Source organism: Aotus nancymaae, unplaced genomic scaffold, assembly GCF_030222135.1.
Source record: "Aotus nancymaae isolate 86718 unplaced genomic scaffold, 86718_ANA_hifiasm-v0.15.2.pri h1tg000004l, whole genome shotgun sequence".
Taxonomy (NCBI): Eukaryota; Metazoa; Chordata; class Mammalia; order Primates; family Aotidae; genus Aotus; species Aotus nancymaae.
In genome coordinates, this window is record NW_026988415.1 from 43,677,089 (window position 1) to 43,692,143 (window position 15,055).

Consider the following 15,055-nt stretch of genomic DNA (forward strand, 5'->3'; position numbering starts at 1 on the left):
CGAGACTCTGTTTATAAAATAAAAAAGAAGAGATTTGGACATAAATAAAAAAGGAAGCTGCAGAGTAAAAAGAACATTATTTGAGGAATTAAAAAGCAAGAAAGGAAACACTTAGAAGCCTTTATGTGATATCCTATTATAGAATGGAGGTGAGGAAGAGTATGAGTATGAAATATCGAAATATTTCCACTTACTTGGTTTGCTTTCCTGCCCTCTTCTTGACAAGCCAGTCAACATTAGCCAAAGCGGGGAACAAGATATTTCTAATGTATTTTGAGGCTTGGAAAGACAAGTCATTATGGTTAAACAATAGAGTACTATTAGGGGTTTGGGCTAGAGGCAGGTAAAGTTCAAATCCTGGTTCCCATATTTGTTGTGTGCACTAAGAAAATAATTTGACATCTCTACATATTAATTTTTATTCTGTAAAATACGACTAATAATATGGAGGGTGTCTGAAAACATATATTATATATCATTTATTATTTTGCTTTACATTCTGTAGCACCCTCTAGTGGTGTGTACAAAAATATGCATTGCATTTCTACTCTCCAAAGCAGTGGTTCTCAAACTTCAGTGTGTGCTGGAATCACTGGGATAGTTTCTTAATAACACAGATTATCAAACCCCACCCTGAGAACTTCTGATTCATTATGTTTGGGGTCGGACCTGAGAATGTGAATTTCTGACAACTTTTCAGGTTATACTGATGTTGCTGGTACACCCAGAAAACATACCTTGGGAACCACTGCTCTAAAAAAATCCCTCCTGTGTGTGTATATAAGTATATATGATAGATAGCTGAAAGAGGTATGATTTTTGTTATTTGACTTTGATCTAGTAGTGCTCATCTAATAAGGACTTGGTGATGAATTTTTAAAAAATCGACGTGAAGGATATAACACAGCATCTAAAATACAGAAAGCATACAAAAAACCGAGGGTCACAGAACATAAATCATTTGCCCAGGGTACTGAGGTGGTGGAATGTAGTTTACAATTAGGTCTCTTACTCCAAAGACACAATAAAGTTTACCAAAAACACTACAGAAAATAGGGTGTAAACACACATATCTGATACAAATTTCAAGAGAAAAGGAAAATCAGTTTTCAATACTAGGGTCCAAGTTTTACTGATGAGTTCTTATCTATCTTTACTGACTGAACAGCTATCTGTATTTTCAGTTTGGGTGAATTGTGAGCATTTGAAAAGGTGAGGAAAAAGGGTTAGCATATTCAGCATCAGTGCTTGGGTCATTCATTAACTCTGATTAAACAAGGCAAGGACAAAAGAAGAGAGTGTTGGAGAGGGGCCTTTCTTTTTTTTTCAAGGAGAAAAGGAAAGAAATGAGCAAAATTATTTGGACCTTGGATCATAGTCCCCTGCCTACTAGTGCTATTTACAGAAGTTGATTTTATTTTTCCCTAGGAATGAACGACAGCCACATCCCCATAGATTGTAGTGTTCAGCAAATCAGAAGGGGAGTGGGGAGGGAAACAAAATCCCATAATCCCAGGGACCAAAGAGCCAATCCTTTGCTGGGATTTGGCGGCATCTAGTGGGAGACTCGAGAGGTATAAACCTCACCCACAGAACTTTCTGGAAAATTAACAGTGCGTATTTGCCTGAAGAAGAGCAGTGTGCTTGCTTGGAAATCAGGACGCAAAGGTAAGAGCGCCTCAATCCCTACAAAAATTCGGAGTCCCTAACGAAGGGGAAGGCTGTCGTATAGATATTCTCATAGGAAAATTGTATTCGTGCCAAGAAAACTGCATGCAGCCTTGGAGGGCGGGGGGAGGTTTGGAGGAGGGGAGGGAGGAGGATACTAGAGAACTTGAAAGAAGCTTCTCTTTGGAGTTACTAATGTGGCGATGGAAGGGTTTGGCTCTTAATCACTGGAGGGCTGTGGTTTACAATGGGATTTTGGCAGAAAGGAAAACGTAGGAAGTGTATTTTTTAAGTCTTTAATTAAATCAGTAGAGAAAGCCAAAATATTTCTGACAAAGCCCCATTTATCTCTGTTATTGTCGCCTTGCCTTAATTATTTTCCTTTGCATTAGAACATTTTCAAACAATACAGGAATAGAAACAACCTGCGCGCCGTAACTAACCCCTCCCGTCACCGCCCCACCGACACCAGCAGGCACGCGCGCCCGCGCGCGCCTGCGCGCTGTGGCTCTCACAAGCCCGACGCCAGGGGCGCACGCCTGCGCACACACATTACCTCCGCGCTACGAGGGCCGTGCGCGCTCCCAGGGCAACCCCAGGGCCCCATGCAAGCCTGCCCGCGCACTGACACACTGGCCTTAATGCCTTGCACCCGCGGCACTCGGGACCCTCACTCGCAAACACAGCAGAACCCCTACTGCCTCTTTTTTTCCCATGTTCGGAGAGTTGCGCCACAGGTCTGGGGGCGTGGCCCCAGATCTGACCTCGCGCTTCCCCATTCGCGGGAACCTTAGCTCATTTCCGCCTATCCTATTTCCGCAGGCCACGTAGACACTTCCTCTCCCGGTGAGGAGGGGAAAAACACAAACCCATAATGCCTCCCTGCAGAAAAAAAAAAGAAAAGAAAAAGAAAAAAAAACCCTCTGGTCAGAGGAACTCTGGGTCGTGAAATAGGCCACGTGAACATTCTGCCCTATAGACTTATGACCCAACGGCTGTCACGCTTTTGGAGGGCGGGCTAAAAACCTAAGAGGGCGAACGTCATTGGCCGGAACTCGCACTAACGGAGGAAGGTGATTGGTTTGCTGTAGGCCTTAACAGTGAAGTAGCAGGTTGCTAGCACCCGCCTTTACTGCGGCTAAGTGTCATTGCTGACGTGGGGGTGGTTATCCAATCATTTGGTTATGGAACATTCTAAAACTTAGACAAGACGATTGTGATTGGCTGAAGAGCATACGCCCTCCTCCAGGGTGACGTGTCTGCCTATGGATATCAGTTGCCAGAGAAACCTGGCTTTACTATGGCGGTTGGAGGAACGGCAGTGATCACACGTCGGCTGCTGGGAAGATCTGGATTCTCGTTTCAGGTTTCGGGGTGGGGGTGGGGAGAAAGGGTCGATGATTTCCTCTTTTCGTCGGGTATAGACGGGATTAGCTAGTGGCTTCACAATCGGTCAGAGCTGAATTCAAATTCCTGCTTGCCAACGCCCAGCTTGGGCAAGGCTCCTGTTCTTTCTGTGTCTCGGTTTCCATGTTTGTAAAATGGTGATAATAATAGTATCTACCTCAGAGACGTGTACTGTATAATAGTGCGTATAGAGCATGTAATATGAAGCCCGGCTCCTGAAGATATTAGGTATTGTTATGGAGATAAATAATCTGCGTAATAGAATGAGAAAAATTATAAATTATGCAGATTCGCTAATTGTAATGCCCTTTCTACCATCAACTTCTTTCCTAGAATAAAAGATAAAAGAGATATATCGATTTTTACCAATGAAATAATTTGCTATTTGGGAATTGCCTGAAAATAGCAGAGATTGTAATTTTTCCATATTGAAAAGTTAAATAAAAGGTGTGGGGGGGTGCGAGAAAGAAAGAGATGGAGAACGAGAGCGAGCTGGAGATGAACCACATGCGATGAGTAGGCCTTGTCTGGATCCTGAATCGAACATACCAACTATAAAAATACGTTTAAGACGCATCGGGAAAATTGGAACACGGATTCGATATTTGATGTTTTTTAAGGAATTGATGTCAGTTTTTTTAGGCGTCACAGTAGTATTGTGGTTATGTTTTCAAATTGTCCTTTTTTTGTAGAGACATGCAAAAATATTTACGGATTAAATAATATAATGTCTGAGGTTGACTTCTAAATACATTAATGACTAGGTTTTGCTTCAAAATAATCTCAGCGGTGGGGGGAAATGGGGAGGGGTATAGATGAAACAAAATTAGCCCTAAATTAATAATAATTTAAGCTGAGTGATACGCAATGGGTTCCTTATATTTATCTGCTTTCCTTGGTATACGTTTAAATTTTTCTGGAATAAAATACAAAAGCCAGATATTCCGGTGAGCTTGAAAAATTCGGGGGTGCGGGGGAGCAGTGGGTGGGGTTATAGATGAAACAAGATGGCCTTCAGTTGGTAATTGTTGAAAGCTGGATGATGGATTCATGTAGGTTTATAATACTATTTCTTTTATTTTATCCATTTGAAATTATCTTTAAGGAAAAGTTTTTTTAAAAATTTGTCAGAAATTATATAAATGTACAATAAATTAAATTTGAAAATGTAGCCACAAGAAAGGAAAAAGAAACACTTGTACATTATTTATCAGCTTTGGTGTCCTTTGTGTGTGATGAAATTGCATTGGCTGATGAAGAAGAAAGCCATATCTCATATCTTTTTGTTTTACGTCCTTTCCTGTCCTTTTGTTTGACCTTCTAGGTCACCATCCGAAAAGCTAAGTTTGCTGTATAGTAAGGATCAGGAGGTCTGATCCTGATTGCAGAACCTTCCCTGATTACAGAATCTTGGGTAAGTGCCTCCCTTCTGGCCTCAGTTCTCAAACAAGATAATACCACATAACCTTCCTAACTGTCCAGGAATATTTTGAAAATTAATAAGCTCCTGTCTGGGAAAGTAGTCTAAATTCCGAGAAGGGAAGCGATGGAGCTAAGTCCATTGGTAGTTCCAGTATAGAAACTGCATAAGCAACAGAGGCCTGTGTAATCTTAGATTCCTTGATGAAAGATATTACAGTCGATCCCCTGTAGTAGTTCCATAGATCCATATATTATATTTTTCTTCGGAGCATCCTATATGCAGCATAGTTTAGTGGTTAAGAGCAAATACTTCCTGAATTTAAATCCTGGCTCTGCCACTTAATTGTGTGATCTTGGGCAAGATACTTACTCATTTTATACCTAAGTTCCTCATATATGAAACAGAGATGATAATAATAGTTCCTACTTCATAGGATTGTTGAGAGGATTACATGTAAAGTACCAGGACAGTGCATGGCACATGTAAGTATTTGTCTTAATAATAACTATGGTTCTGTTAGTCCTGATATCTCCTGTTTTTCTGCACACTTATACATGCTTCTAAAAGCCGTGAATATCTCTTTTTGGAATTATATAAAAAAAAATTAATACTGTTGGTTTCTCTCCTCATTTTCCAGAAGCAGCAGTTACCACTAGAACTGAATTCCGAAATTATGACTTCTGGCTTAACAATCTAGAAAGGTTTTAACTATATTGATCATATTTATTTATGAGGGAATTTCCAGGAGCTATAATTTTAGCTAGCATTTGAAACCAAATTTATAAATAAGCAAATCTTTTCACTGACTATCCAGTCTGCTAACAGCTTTTATATCATTCCTTCTTTATCTCAAACTTAAAGAAAAAATCTATTAGGTATAAAGGAAATGTTTCAAGATTCAGAAGAGAAAATTGATATGAATGTAACTGATATGGTATATGTGCATTTAAAGGTTTATTCCAACAAAATGTTATTCACATTCTTTTCTGATACATGCATACACAAAAGATACTACCTTTTGCAGTCTGATTTCCACATGGCCCATTGCTTGCATGTGGAGACGAAGTAAGGTTTGAAGGTTTTTCAGTCTTTTGACAGCTACGTATGGAGTGACTGTGATTTCCTTGTTTCTCTCTCTTCTGAAAGTAGGTTTCAGAGGAGGGTACTTCCCAGGTGGAAGAGATGCATTAGATCGATAGGCACAGAATACCTTTACATGAGATCATTTAGAGAATGATTAACGGCTAAAGGTAGGGGATGGACTGTCGAGCTAACGGACTCAGAGAAAGCAAGGGTCAGGGTGATGTGAAATAGAGAAAAACAGCCTCATGGAGGAAGAGGACCTTGACCTGGGCCTCAGAGGATGGGTAAAACCTAGGATGGAATTAGCCCAGTCTGAATGGTATGTCTACAAAGTATATGATACGCGGTGATGATTAACTGAAAAATTGGGCTGGCTGTATGTGAGATCCATGGATAAGAGTAGATCAGAAAGTCAGGGTGAGTTTTAAATATATATTTCTTATTGTAAAATGTTAATCACATAATATGTGAAGTCACTATTGATAACCTTTTCTATTAGTCCCAGTGTTTTGCTATTTAAAATAATACGGCATTAAATATCCTTGGTGTAGCTATTTGCAAGTGTTATTCAAGAGCAACATTTATACCTTTAAACTGTGATAATTAAATTAATACTGGTGAGAACTATCAGATATACCACTGTGACAGAATGGATGGCTTATAGACAGTGATACCTTTAAAAGTTAAATAATCACTGGGGGCTGTGGCTCACGCCTGTAATCCCAGCACTTTGGGAGGCCAAAGCAGGTGGATCACAGGGTCAGGAGTTCAAGACTAGGCTGGCCAAGATGGTGAAACCCTGTCTCTGCTAAAATTACAAAAATTAGCCAGAAGTGGTGGTGGGCGCCTGTAATCCCAGCTGCATGGGAGGCTGAGGCAGAGAATTGCTTGAAACCTGGAGGCGGAGGTTGCAATGAGCCAAGATCGAGCCACTGCACTCCAGCCTGGGTGACAGAGCAAGACTCAGTCTCAAAAAAAGCAAAAAAAAAAAAATCAAAAATCACTGGGGAGAAAGTACCTTAAAAGACCCATATACCTCTGAGAATATAGAATGTTCATACTAAGGGGGAAAGGTTAAACTCTTCAGTGAAGAATATTAGAAAAAGTTATACATTTGAGGAAAACTATAAAAGTACCAATAATGGGTAGGAAATCACTTCTACAATGTTTTTGGAGCATTTTCCCTAAGCATGACATAAAAGCCAAAGGTCACAAGAGAAAAACCGATAGATTTGTCTGTGATATTGAGAGATACATGCACGTATACGTGCAACAGTCTTATAATAAGGTACCATTAGACAAGAGAAAGTGATGGTTTGGAAAAAGAATTTCCAGCATAAAATAAAACTAATACTTAATTATTAGAAAACAATAGCAAACAACCTAGTAGAAGAGAGAACGAAAATTTTCATATAAGATATGTGACCAGTGAATGTATGAAAAGATGACATCACGCAAATTCAAATGAAATCATCTTACTACATGTTAGATTGGCCTAAGAAAACCCCCTCTCCTTTTTTTTTTCAAAAAGATGTTTGTCCAGTGTTCCTGAAGCCATGGAAAAAAATGAATTTTTACATTTTTGTTGGGAGTACAAATTAAAACAGTTCTTTGTGAGGTGAATTTGGCTCTATTTCACCAAAGTTATAAATAAGCAAATCCTTTCACTGAATAGTTCCTTTTGGAATATATCCTTCAGAGGTACTTAACTAATGCTCTAGTCTTTGTATATACTGATGTGCATTGCAGTATTTTTTAAATAATGAAATATTGGAAACAACATAAATGTTCAGACACTGGTTAAGTTATAGTACATAACAGATTATAGAATTTATTATGAATATTAAAAAGAGGTAGGTATATACTGACATGGAAAGATGCCCATGATAAGTGAGCAAAGCAAGGTGCAGAGCAGTATGCATCTCACCTTTGTCAAAACAAATTAAGTAAATGCATGCTATATATTCATATGCCTATGTGTATAATATACACATTGAGTCTTTAACGTTACATTTTGTGTAAATATGTACATGAAAAGATTTGAAGGCATACATGCTCATTCAGAGGATACTCCTGGGATTGGGGTTGGAGAGGGGGAGGTGGTACGGGAAGAATGCATATCTATATAATTTGTTATCTATAGGTATATAAAGGAAATATTAATGGTACCACAAGATCTAATTAATTGAGGTGATCAAAGATTGTCAGTTCATAACTTACAAACTACTAGATGGATTAAGGAGTTAAAATATAAAAGAAATTTATCAAAATATTTGTTCTTTTTTTTTTTTTTGAGACAGTCTCACTCTGTCACCGGAGTGCAGTGGCGCAATCTCGGCTCACTGCAACCTCTGCCTCACGGGTTCAAGTGATTCTCCTGTCTCAGCCTCCCGAGTAGCTGGGACTACAGGCCTGCTGCCACACCTGGCTAATTTTTGTGTTTTTAGTAGAGATAGGGTTTCACTATGTTGGCCAGGCTGGTCTCAAACTCCTGACCTCATGATCTGCCCACCTCAGCCTTTCAAAGTGCTGGGATTAGAGGCGTGAACCACCGCACCTGGCCTTATTCTTAATTTTTAAACTTAAAAATGAAAGGAAAAAATTATTTTAAAATGAAGATCTCCAGTGTTGGCCAGGGCATGAGGCATAGTAAACATTTTTACACACTGTGGGATTAAAAATTGGCACGACTTGTGCAGGGGGAGTAATTTGGCAATGTATTAAGATTGTTCTATCTCTCTATTCACTAAGTCTGCTTCTGAGAGTCTTAAAAGAGTAATAGGAAGTGAGGGCAAAAAATGTTCACATAAAATGTTTTCATTGATTGTTAAATAATACATTGGTGGGAGGGGTGCGCTGGATATTTCCAGGGAAGGAATGGCTAAGTAAATTAAGGTCTGCTCATTTGACGAAATATCTATTATATGACTCAAAATGGATGCATATTATAACCTTAACATGGGAAGATGACTGGTTATCATAGTAAATTTTTTAAAAAGGAAAGATCTAAGATTTGATAGCCATTATGAGCTCACCTCTGTTTAAATGTATTATTTATACAGAGAGTAAACTGTTAAAGATAGAAAACTAAGACAAACATAAGTACAAATGTGTTTTCTCAATTTATGGCTTACCCTAGAGCTTACCTGTAGGGAACAGGTGGGGAGATAGTTGGTGACTGTTGTCTCTAATTTGTGCCCCAATTTTCTCCATGTGTTGAGTCATTGCCCCCCTCTACCCCTATTCACACTTGTATACCCACCAGGGACCAGTGTAACTTCCAGAATGTTTTTTTTGTCCAGCGTGGGTCTACTCAATGTGTTTTACACAGTTTGGTTGGCACTAGGTCATGTTGCTTTCTTTAGGTGATAGTTTCACTACCATCCCTTTGTTTTATGGAACCTCTGCACTTTGAGCCCCAAGATGGGCTTTCTGGATTTACTCATGCAGGTTGAGTATCCCTAATCTGAAATGCTCCAAAATCTGAAACTTTCTCAGTGCCAAGATGCCACTAGTGGATGATTCCACATCTGACCTCATGTGACAGGCAAAAGAAAATGTTTACAATACTGTATAAAATTACCTTCAGACTATGTATATAAGGTGTATATGAAACATAAGTGAATTTTGTGTTTAGACTGGGGTCCCATCCCCAAGATATTCTCATGCATAAGCAAATATTCCAATATCTGAAACACTTCTCATCCCAAGCATTTTGGATAAGGAATGCGCAACCTGTATTAACATTTCTCTGAAGTTTTCAGATACTGTATCTTTTCTGTCCTGTTCACAAAGCAGTTCTTTTAGAAACATTATTTTAGAAGCATGGCAGCTTACAATTTAATGCCATGATACACTGGCCACTATCACTCCTGTCTTTGATACTTCACAGGATGGGTCTCTGTATCCCTCTCAGCCAGAAGGTTTCTGATTCCCACAAGATCAGTCTCCATATTTACAAATTTTGATGCTTTCTAAAGACTGCCTTTACCCTTGAATTTCTGCTCAGAGCTTTGTGCTCTTTCAGTTAGAGGATATTGTTTGTTTAGTGAAAGTACTCGCATCTAGGCCTCTCTTCCAATAACTGGCTTTCCTGATTCAGGGATCTAGTCTTCAAGCATTTATTTATTTATTTATTCATGAGACAGAGTCTCACTGTTGCCCAGGCTTCAAGCTTTTATTTATTTATTCATTCAGGGATCTAGTCTTCAAGCATTCATTCATTCATTTATTTATGAATGAGACAGAGTCTCACTGTCGCCCAGGCTGGAGTGCAGTGGAATGATCTCCCAGCTCACTGCAACCTCCACCTCCCAGGTTCAGGCTCTTCTCCTGCCTTAGCCTCCTAAGTCACTGGGATTATAGGTGTGCACCACCATGCCTGGCTAATTTTTGCATTTTTTGTAGAGACAGGGTTTCACCATGTTGGCCAGGCTAGTCATCAACTCCTGACCTCAAGTGATCCACCTGCCTCAGCCTCCCAAAGTGCTGGGATTACAGGTGTCGGCTACTGTGCCCAGCCTACTTTTCTTTTGCCCACAAGTGCTACTAACAAACATTTCTTTGATTTCCTTCTCAGAGCCTCCCTGCACAGTGTTAATGGCTACAGAATGGCTAATGGGCTTTTTTTTGCGGGTAAAAATTGTAGTTACTAGAGAAACCTGGTTTAAGGCTAGTCTACCATCATCCCTTTCTCAGAGGTTATACTGATTTTTTAACAGGCTGGTATTTTATCTCTCTAGGTATTTCCATGCAGATTTATAGACACTTGTTTAAAACACACTCAAATGAGAGCGTTTGAGGGAACTCTTCGTAAAACCTATCCTTTTTTTTTTGGAGACAGAGTCTCACTCTGTTGCCCAGGCTGTAGTGCAGTGGTACAATCTCAGCTCAGTGCAACGTCTGCCTCCTGGGTTCAAGCGATTCTCCTGCCTCAGCCTCCCAAATACCTGGGACTACAAGCATGCACCACCATGCCCAGCTAATTTTTTATTTTTGTATTTTTAGTGGAGACGGGGTTTCACCATGTTAGCTAGGCTGGTCTTGAACTCCTAACCTCGTGATCCACCCTCCTCAGCCTCCCAAGGTGCTGGGATCACAGGCATGAGCCACCCTGCCCGGCTTTATCTGTCTCTTTAAGATTCTGTTGAATTTGGGATCCTTTAGTGTTATGCCACCTGCCTATTTACCTAATACATATTGAACATCTTTCCATGTCAGTACATGGATCTCTGCTTAATTCATTTGAATGTTCTGTAGTGCTCATACATAATTTATGTTATTTTCCTATTGAAGAATAGGTAGGTGTTTTCCATTTCTTCAGTATTGCGAACACCACTACATTGAACATCTTTGTATCCACGTGCAAATATTCCTGCAAGGTACTGTGTTAGCTGTTCAGCCACATCACCTTTATGAAATTCTCATAGGAGCCTGTGAAGGCTATAGGTAACTCACCACATTTTACAGATGACAAAAAGAGACTAACAGAGCTTACATGTCTCGTCTGAGGTCTCAACCCATAAATGATAGAGCTTAATTGAAGTAAAGGTCTGTCTAACATCAGAACTCAAGTATTTTCTCTGATTTACAATTGTGGCATATGATTCATTTATTTGTTTAAATGTAAACATATAAACCACATATTTATAAAGTACTCATTTTTTTCTTAGATGATTTCACAAAAGTTCATCTTCATTGCAGATACCTGCTTTTCTTTCTAGGTTGTATCTCCCACTTCACCCTTCTAGACCATCCCAGAAGATCTATAAGATTTCATCTGGGAAATCACTAGGAGTTCTTGGAAGGGAAAGAAGGAAGATTGTGTAAGTCAAAGGAATTGTTTCCTCTGTCACTCCATAAGAATAATGGAAGTCTATTTTTTGCATCCTTATTTTACTAGCACTCCCTGCTGCACTTTACACTGTAGATTGTACCTTTTTCTTCTTGGAACTCTTACCTTCTTTGGCATCCAAAATAACATTCTTCTAATTCTCCTATGGCTACTTTTAACATTTTTGTTCTGTTTGTGGTCTCTCTCTCTGCCCATCCCTTAAATGCGTTTAGTCCTTAGGTTTTCCAGAATTCCATACTTGAAATTCTTTCTCCCTGATTTGTTGGCCCTCGTAGTGTCCACTACCAGCTATGTGATGTTTACTCTCAGATCTCCATTTCTGGCTTTTACTTCTCACACAAGCTTTAATTTATTTGTGGGAGTTACCCAGTTAGCTGGACTAAACTGAGCTTTAAAATTTTATTTTTAACTGTACGCCTCACACGCAATATCCATTTCCTCCTCCGATAAATGGAGGAGTATTATAATTTGGTGATAGTACTAATGACCTAATCACCCATACCTGGGAGTCATCACTGACTCCTCCCTCACCAATCTTTTTTTTTAACCTTCAACAATCACTGACGGTGGTGTCATGTACCATTTCTTGTGTCTGCTCCCAAACTATTTTGTGCCTATAACTATCATTATACTAACCTTATTGTTTTATAATTGTCACTTTAGATATTTGGATCTCTAGCACCTACCATAGTACTTGTCCCAAAGCAGATATGCAGTAATATATAATGACAAATTGAATAAATTAATGAATAGATGAATTACCTATGTTCTGTCATTTTATTTCTGATTCCAAACTAAGCCCTAAATTCAATGCTTTTATTAAATTCACTAATTACCCAGGCTTGAAAATGCAGATTTCTCCCTCCTTTGGTTACTGTGTTCTTCATGATTGCTGTATTCGTCACTTTCTCTTGACTCTGCCATCATCCTAGTTCAGGCCTTTCTGGACTTATACAAGAACCTTTAATGTTACTCATTTTGCCCCTAGTCAACTAAATATAACCTTCCCTATTCCATATTGTCATTTCTCCTGTTCAAAAGTCTTAAATTTCAACTCCACTGCCTTCTATACTTTCTTTTTCACTTAATTTCTTCTTTCTTTAAAATTGCTTTCCTATCTTTTGAGTGGCATCAAGAAAGTAATTTATGAGTAGATATGATGAGTATTTGGGTGAGATGAAAGTAGTGGCTGGTAGTGAGGAACAGAGAGAGGGAAAGGAGGTAAAAAAAAAATCACTTATGAAGGGTCCTAAAATAGGATTTGAAATCCAGATGTTAAGAGAGAATGTGTTATGCTCTGATGGGCCTTTATGAAGCATAAAGGTTGCCATAGTAAACAACCAAGTAAAATATTTTATATATTACAGTGGTTGGAATAAAAACAGGGTTGAATGAGTTCCAGAAAGCAGGGTTCTCAACCTCGTGGACAACAATCTGCAGAAGAAGACAACTTTAAAAAACCAACTAGAAGCAACATGCAGAGAAGTAAGATGAGAGGGGCCTCCTCAGGAAAGAAGACAGCTGGTCCCCAGCAGAAAAATCTGGAACCAGCTCTCCCAGGAAGATGGGGGGGTCGATCTGCAGAGAACCCCCCTTCAGGATCCGTGAGGAAGACCAGAAAGAACAAACAGAAGACTCCTGGAAACGGAGACGGTGGCAGTACCAGTGAAGCACCTCAGCCCCCTCGGAAGAAAAGGGCCCGGGCTGACCCCACTGTTGAAAGCGAGGAGGCATTTAAGAATAGAATGGAAGTTAAAGTGAAGATTCCTGAAGAATTAAAACCATGGCTTGTTGAGGACTGGGACTTAGTTACCAGGCAGAAGCAGCTGTTCCAACTCCCTGCTAAGAAAAATGTAGATGCAATTCTGGAGGAGTATGCAAATTGCAAGAAATCGCAGGGAAATGTTGATAATAAGGAATATGCAGTTAATGAAGTTGTGGCAGGAATAAAAGAATATTTCAATGTGATGTTGGGCACTCAGCTGCTCTACAAATTTGAGAGGCCCCAGTATGCTGAAATCCTTTTGGCTCACCCTGATGCTCCAATGTCCCAGGTTTATGGAGCACCACACCTACTGAGATTATTTGTAAGAATTGGAGCAATGTTGGCCTATACACCCCTTGATGAGAAAAGCCTTGCATTATTGTTGGGCTATTTGCATGATTTCCTAAAATATCTGGCAAAGAATTCTGCATCGCTCTTTACTGCCAGTGATTACAAAGTGGCTTCTGCTGAGTACCACCGCAAAGCCCTGTGAGCGTCTACAGACAGCTCACCATTTTTGTCCTGTATCTGTAAACACTTTCTGTTCTTAGTCTTTTTCTTGTAAAATTGATGTTCTTTAAAATCATTAATGTATCACAGGGCTTATGTTTCAGTTTGTTTTCTGTTCTGTTTTAAACAGAAAATAAAAGGAGTGTAAACTCCTTTTCTCATTTCAAAGTTGCTACCAGTGTATGCAGTAATTAGAACAAAGAAGAAACATTCAGTAGAACATTTTATTGCCTAGTTGACAACATTGCTTGAATGCTGGTGGTTCCTATCCCTTTGACACTACACAATTTTCTAATATGTGTTAATGCTACGTGAAAAAACGCCCTGATTCCTAGTGCCAAAGGTTCAACTTAATGTATATACCTGAAAACCCATGCATTTGTGCTCTTTTTTTTTTTTATGGTGCTTGAAGTAAAACAGCCCATCCTCTGCAAGTCCATCTATGTTGTTCTTAGGCATTCTATCTTTGCTCAAATTGTTGAAGGATGGTGATTCGTTTCATGGTTTTTGTATTTGAGTCTAATGCACGTTCTAACATGATAGAGGCAATGCATTATTGTGTAGCCACGGTTTTCTGGAAAAGTTGATATTTTAGGAATTGTATTTCAGATCTTAAATAAAATTTGTTTCTAAATTTCAAAGCAAGTAATTTGCAGTGTGCCTTTCATGTTACTGAGGCTGGTATTTTGTGGTTATTGTAGAAATTTTAGAAAACATAGAACAAATACAAATAAGAATCATATTATAATTCTCCTGGATCAGTCAGGGTCCCAGCAATAAATAAATGGGACTCAGAAATGGATGATTTGAGAAAAGTTAAAGAATTTTTTCCTTGAGTTGTCACCAGAGGGGTAGGATTGTGATGTGTATTAGCTGCCTTGGGCTGCCATAACAAAGTACCACACACTGAGTGGCTTAATATTTTCTCACAGTTCTGGATGTTGGAAGTCAGATCAAGGTTTTGCCAGAGTTGATTTTTTTGAGGCCTCTCTCTGGCTTCTACACGGCCGTCCTCTTTGTCATCACATGGCTTTTTTCTCTATATCTGTGTCCAAATCTCTTATAAGAACACTAGTCATCAGATTAGGACCCACCCCAATGACTTATTTAATTTAGTTATCTCTGTAAAGACCCTGTTTCCAACTACAGTCACATTCTGAGGTATTGGGAATTAGGACTTCAACATGAATTTGGGTGCAGGGAGGTGTGGGTGCACAATTCAGGCCATAACATAGTATTATACTACCCTTCTGCAAAGGAGACTAAAAGGAATGGAAGCGGGGAGAGGGAGAGCAGGAGGGAAGGGAGGAGTTACTGGAATGGTATACAGCTGTGCGGAAGGGTC

The 15,055-nt window shown here is 39.3% G+C and overlaps 1 protein-coding gene across 8 annotated transcripts; it reads left to right on the plus strand.

Moving 5' to 3' along the window:
• The first annotated feature begins 1,564 nt into the window (after positions 1-1,564).
• Positions 1,565-14,355, plus strand: MORF4L2 (mortality factor 4 like 2). Of its 8 annotated transcripts, none has more exons than XM_012436839.3 (5): positions 1,565-1,668; positions 4,400-4,489; positions 4,932-4,980; positions 11,285-11,406; positions 12,803-14,355. In XM_012436839.3, the coding sequence occupies exon 5, from the start codon at positions 12,827-12,829 to the stop codon at positions 13,691-13,693; it is 867 nt and encodes a 288-aa protein (XP_012292262.1). In that variant the 5' UTR covers positions 1,565-1,668; positions 4,400-4,489; positions 4,932-4,980; positions 11,285-11,406; positions 12,803-12,826; the 3' UTR covers positions 13,694-14,355. The 8 variants fall into 8 exon arrangements, with proteins under 8 accessions (XP_012292262.1, XP_012292261.1, XP_012292258.1 ...); XM_012436838.3 differs by having other exon boundaries at positions 11,305-11,406; XM_012436837.2 differs by lacking the exon at positions 1,565-1,668 and adding an exon at positions 2,929-3,034.
• The last annotated feature ends 700 nt before the right edge of the window (positions 14,356-15,055 follow it).

Excerpts from the sequence above, each read along its gene's own strand:
- MORF4L2 (XM_012436839.3), top strand. The coding sequence starts at position 12,827 with ATGAGTTCCAGAAAGCAGGGTTCTCAACCTCGTGGACAACAATCTGCA.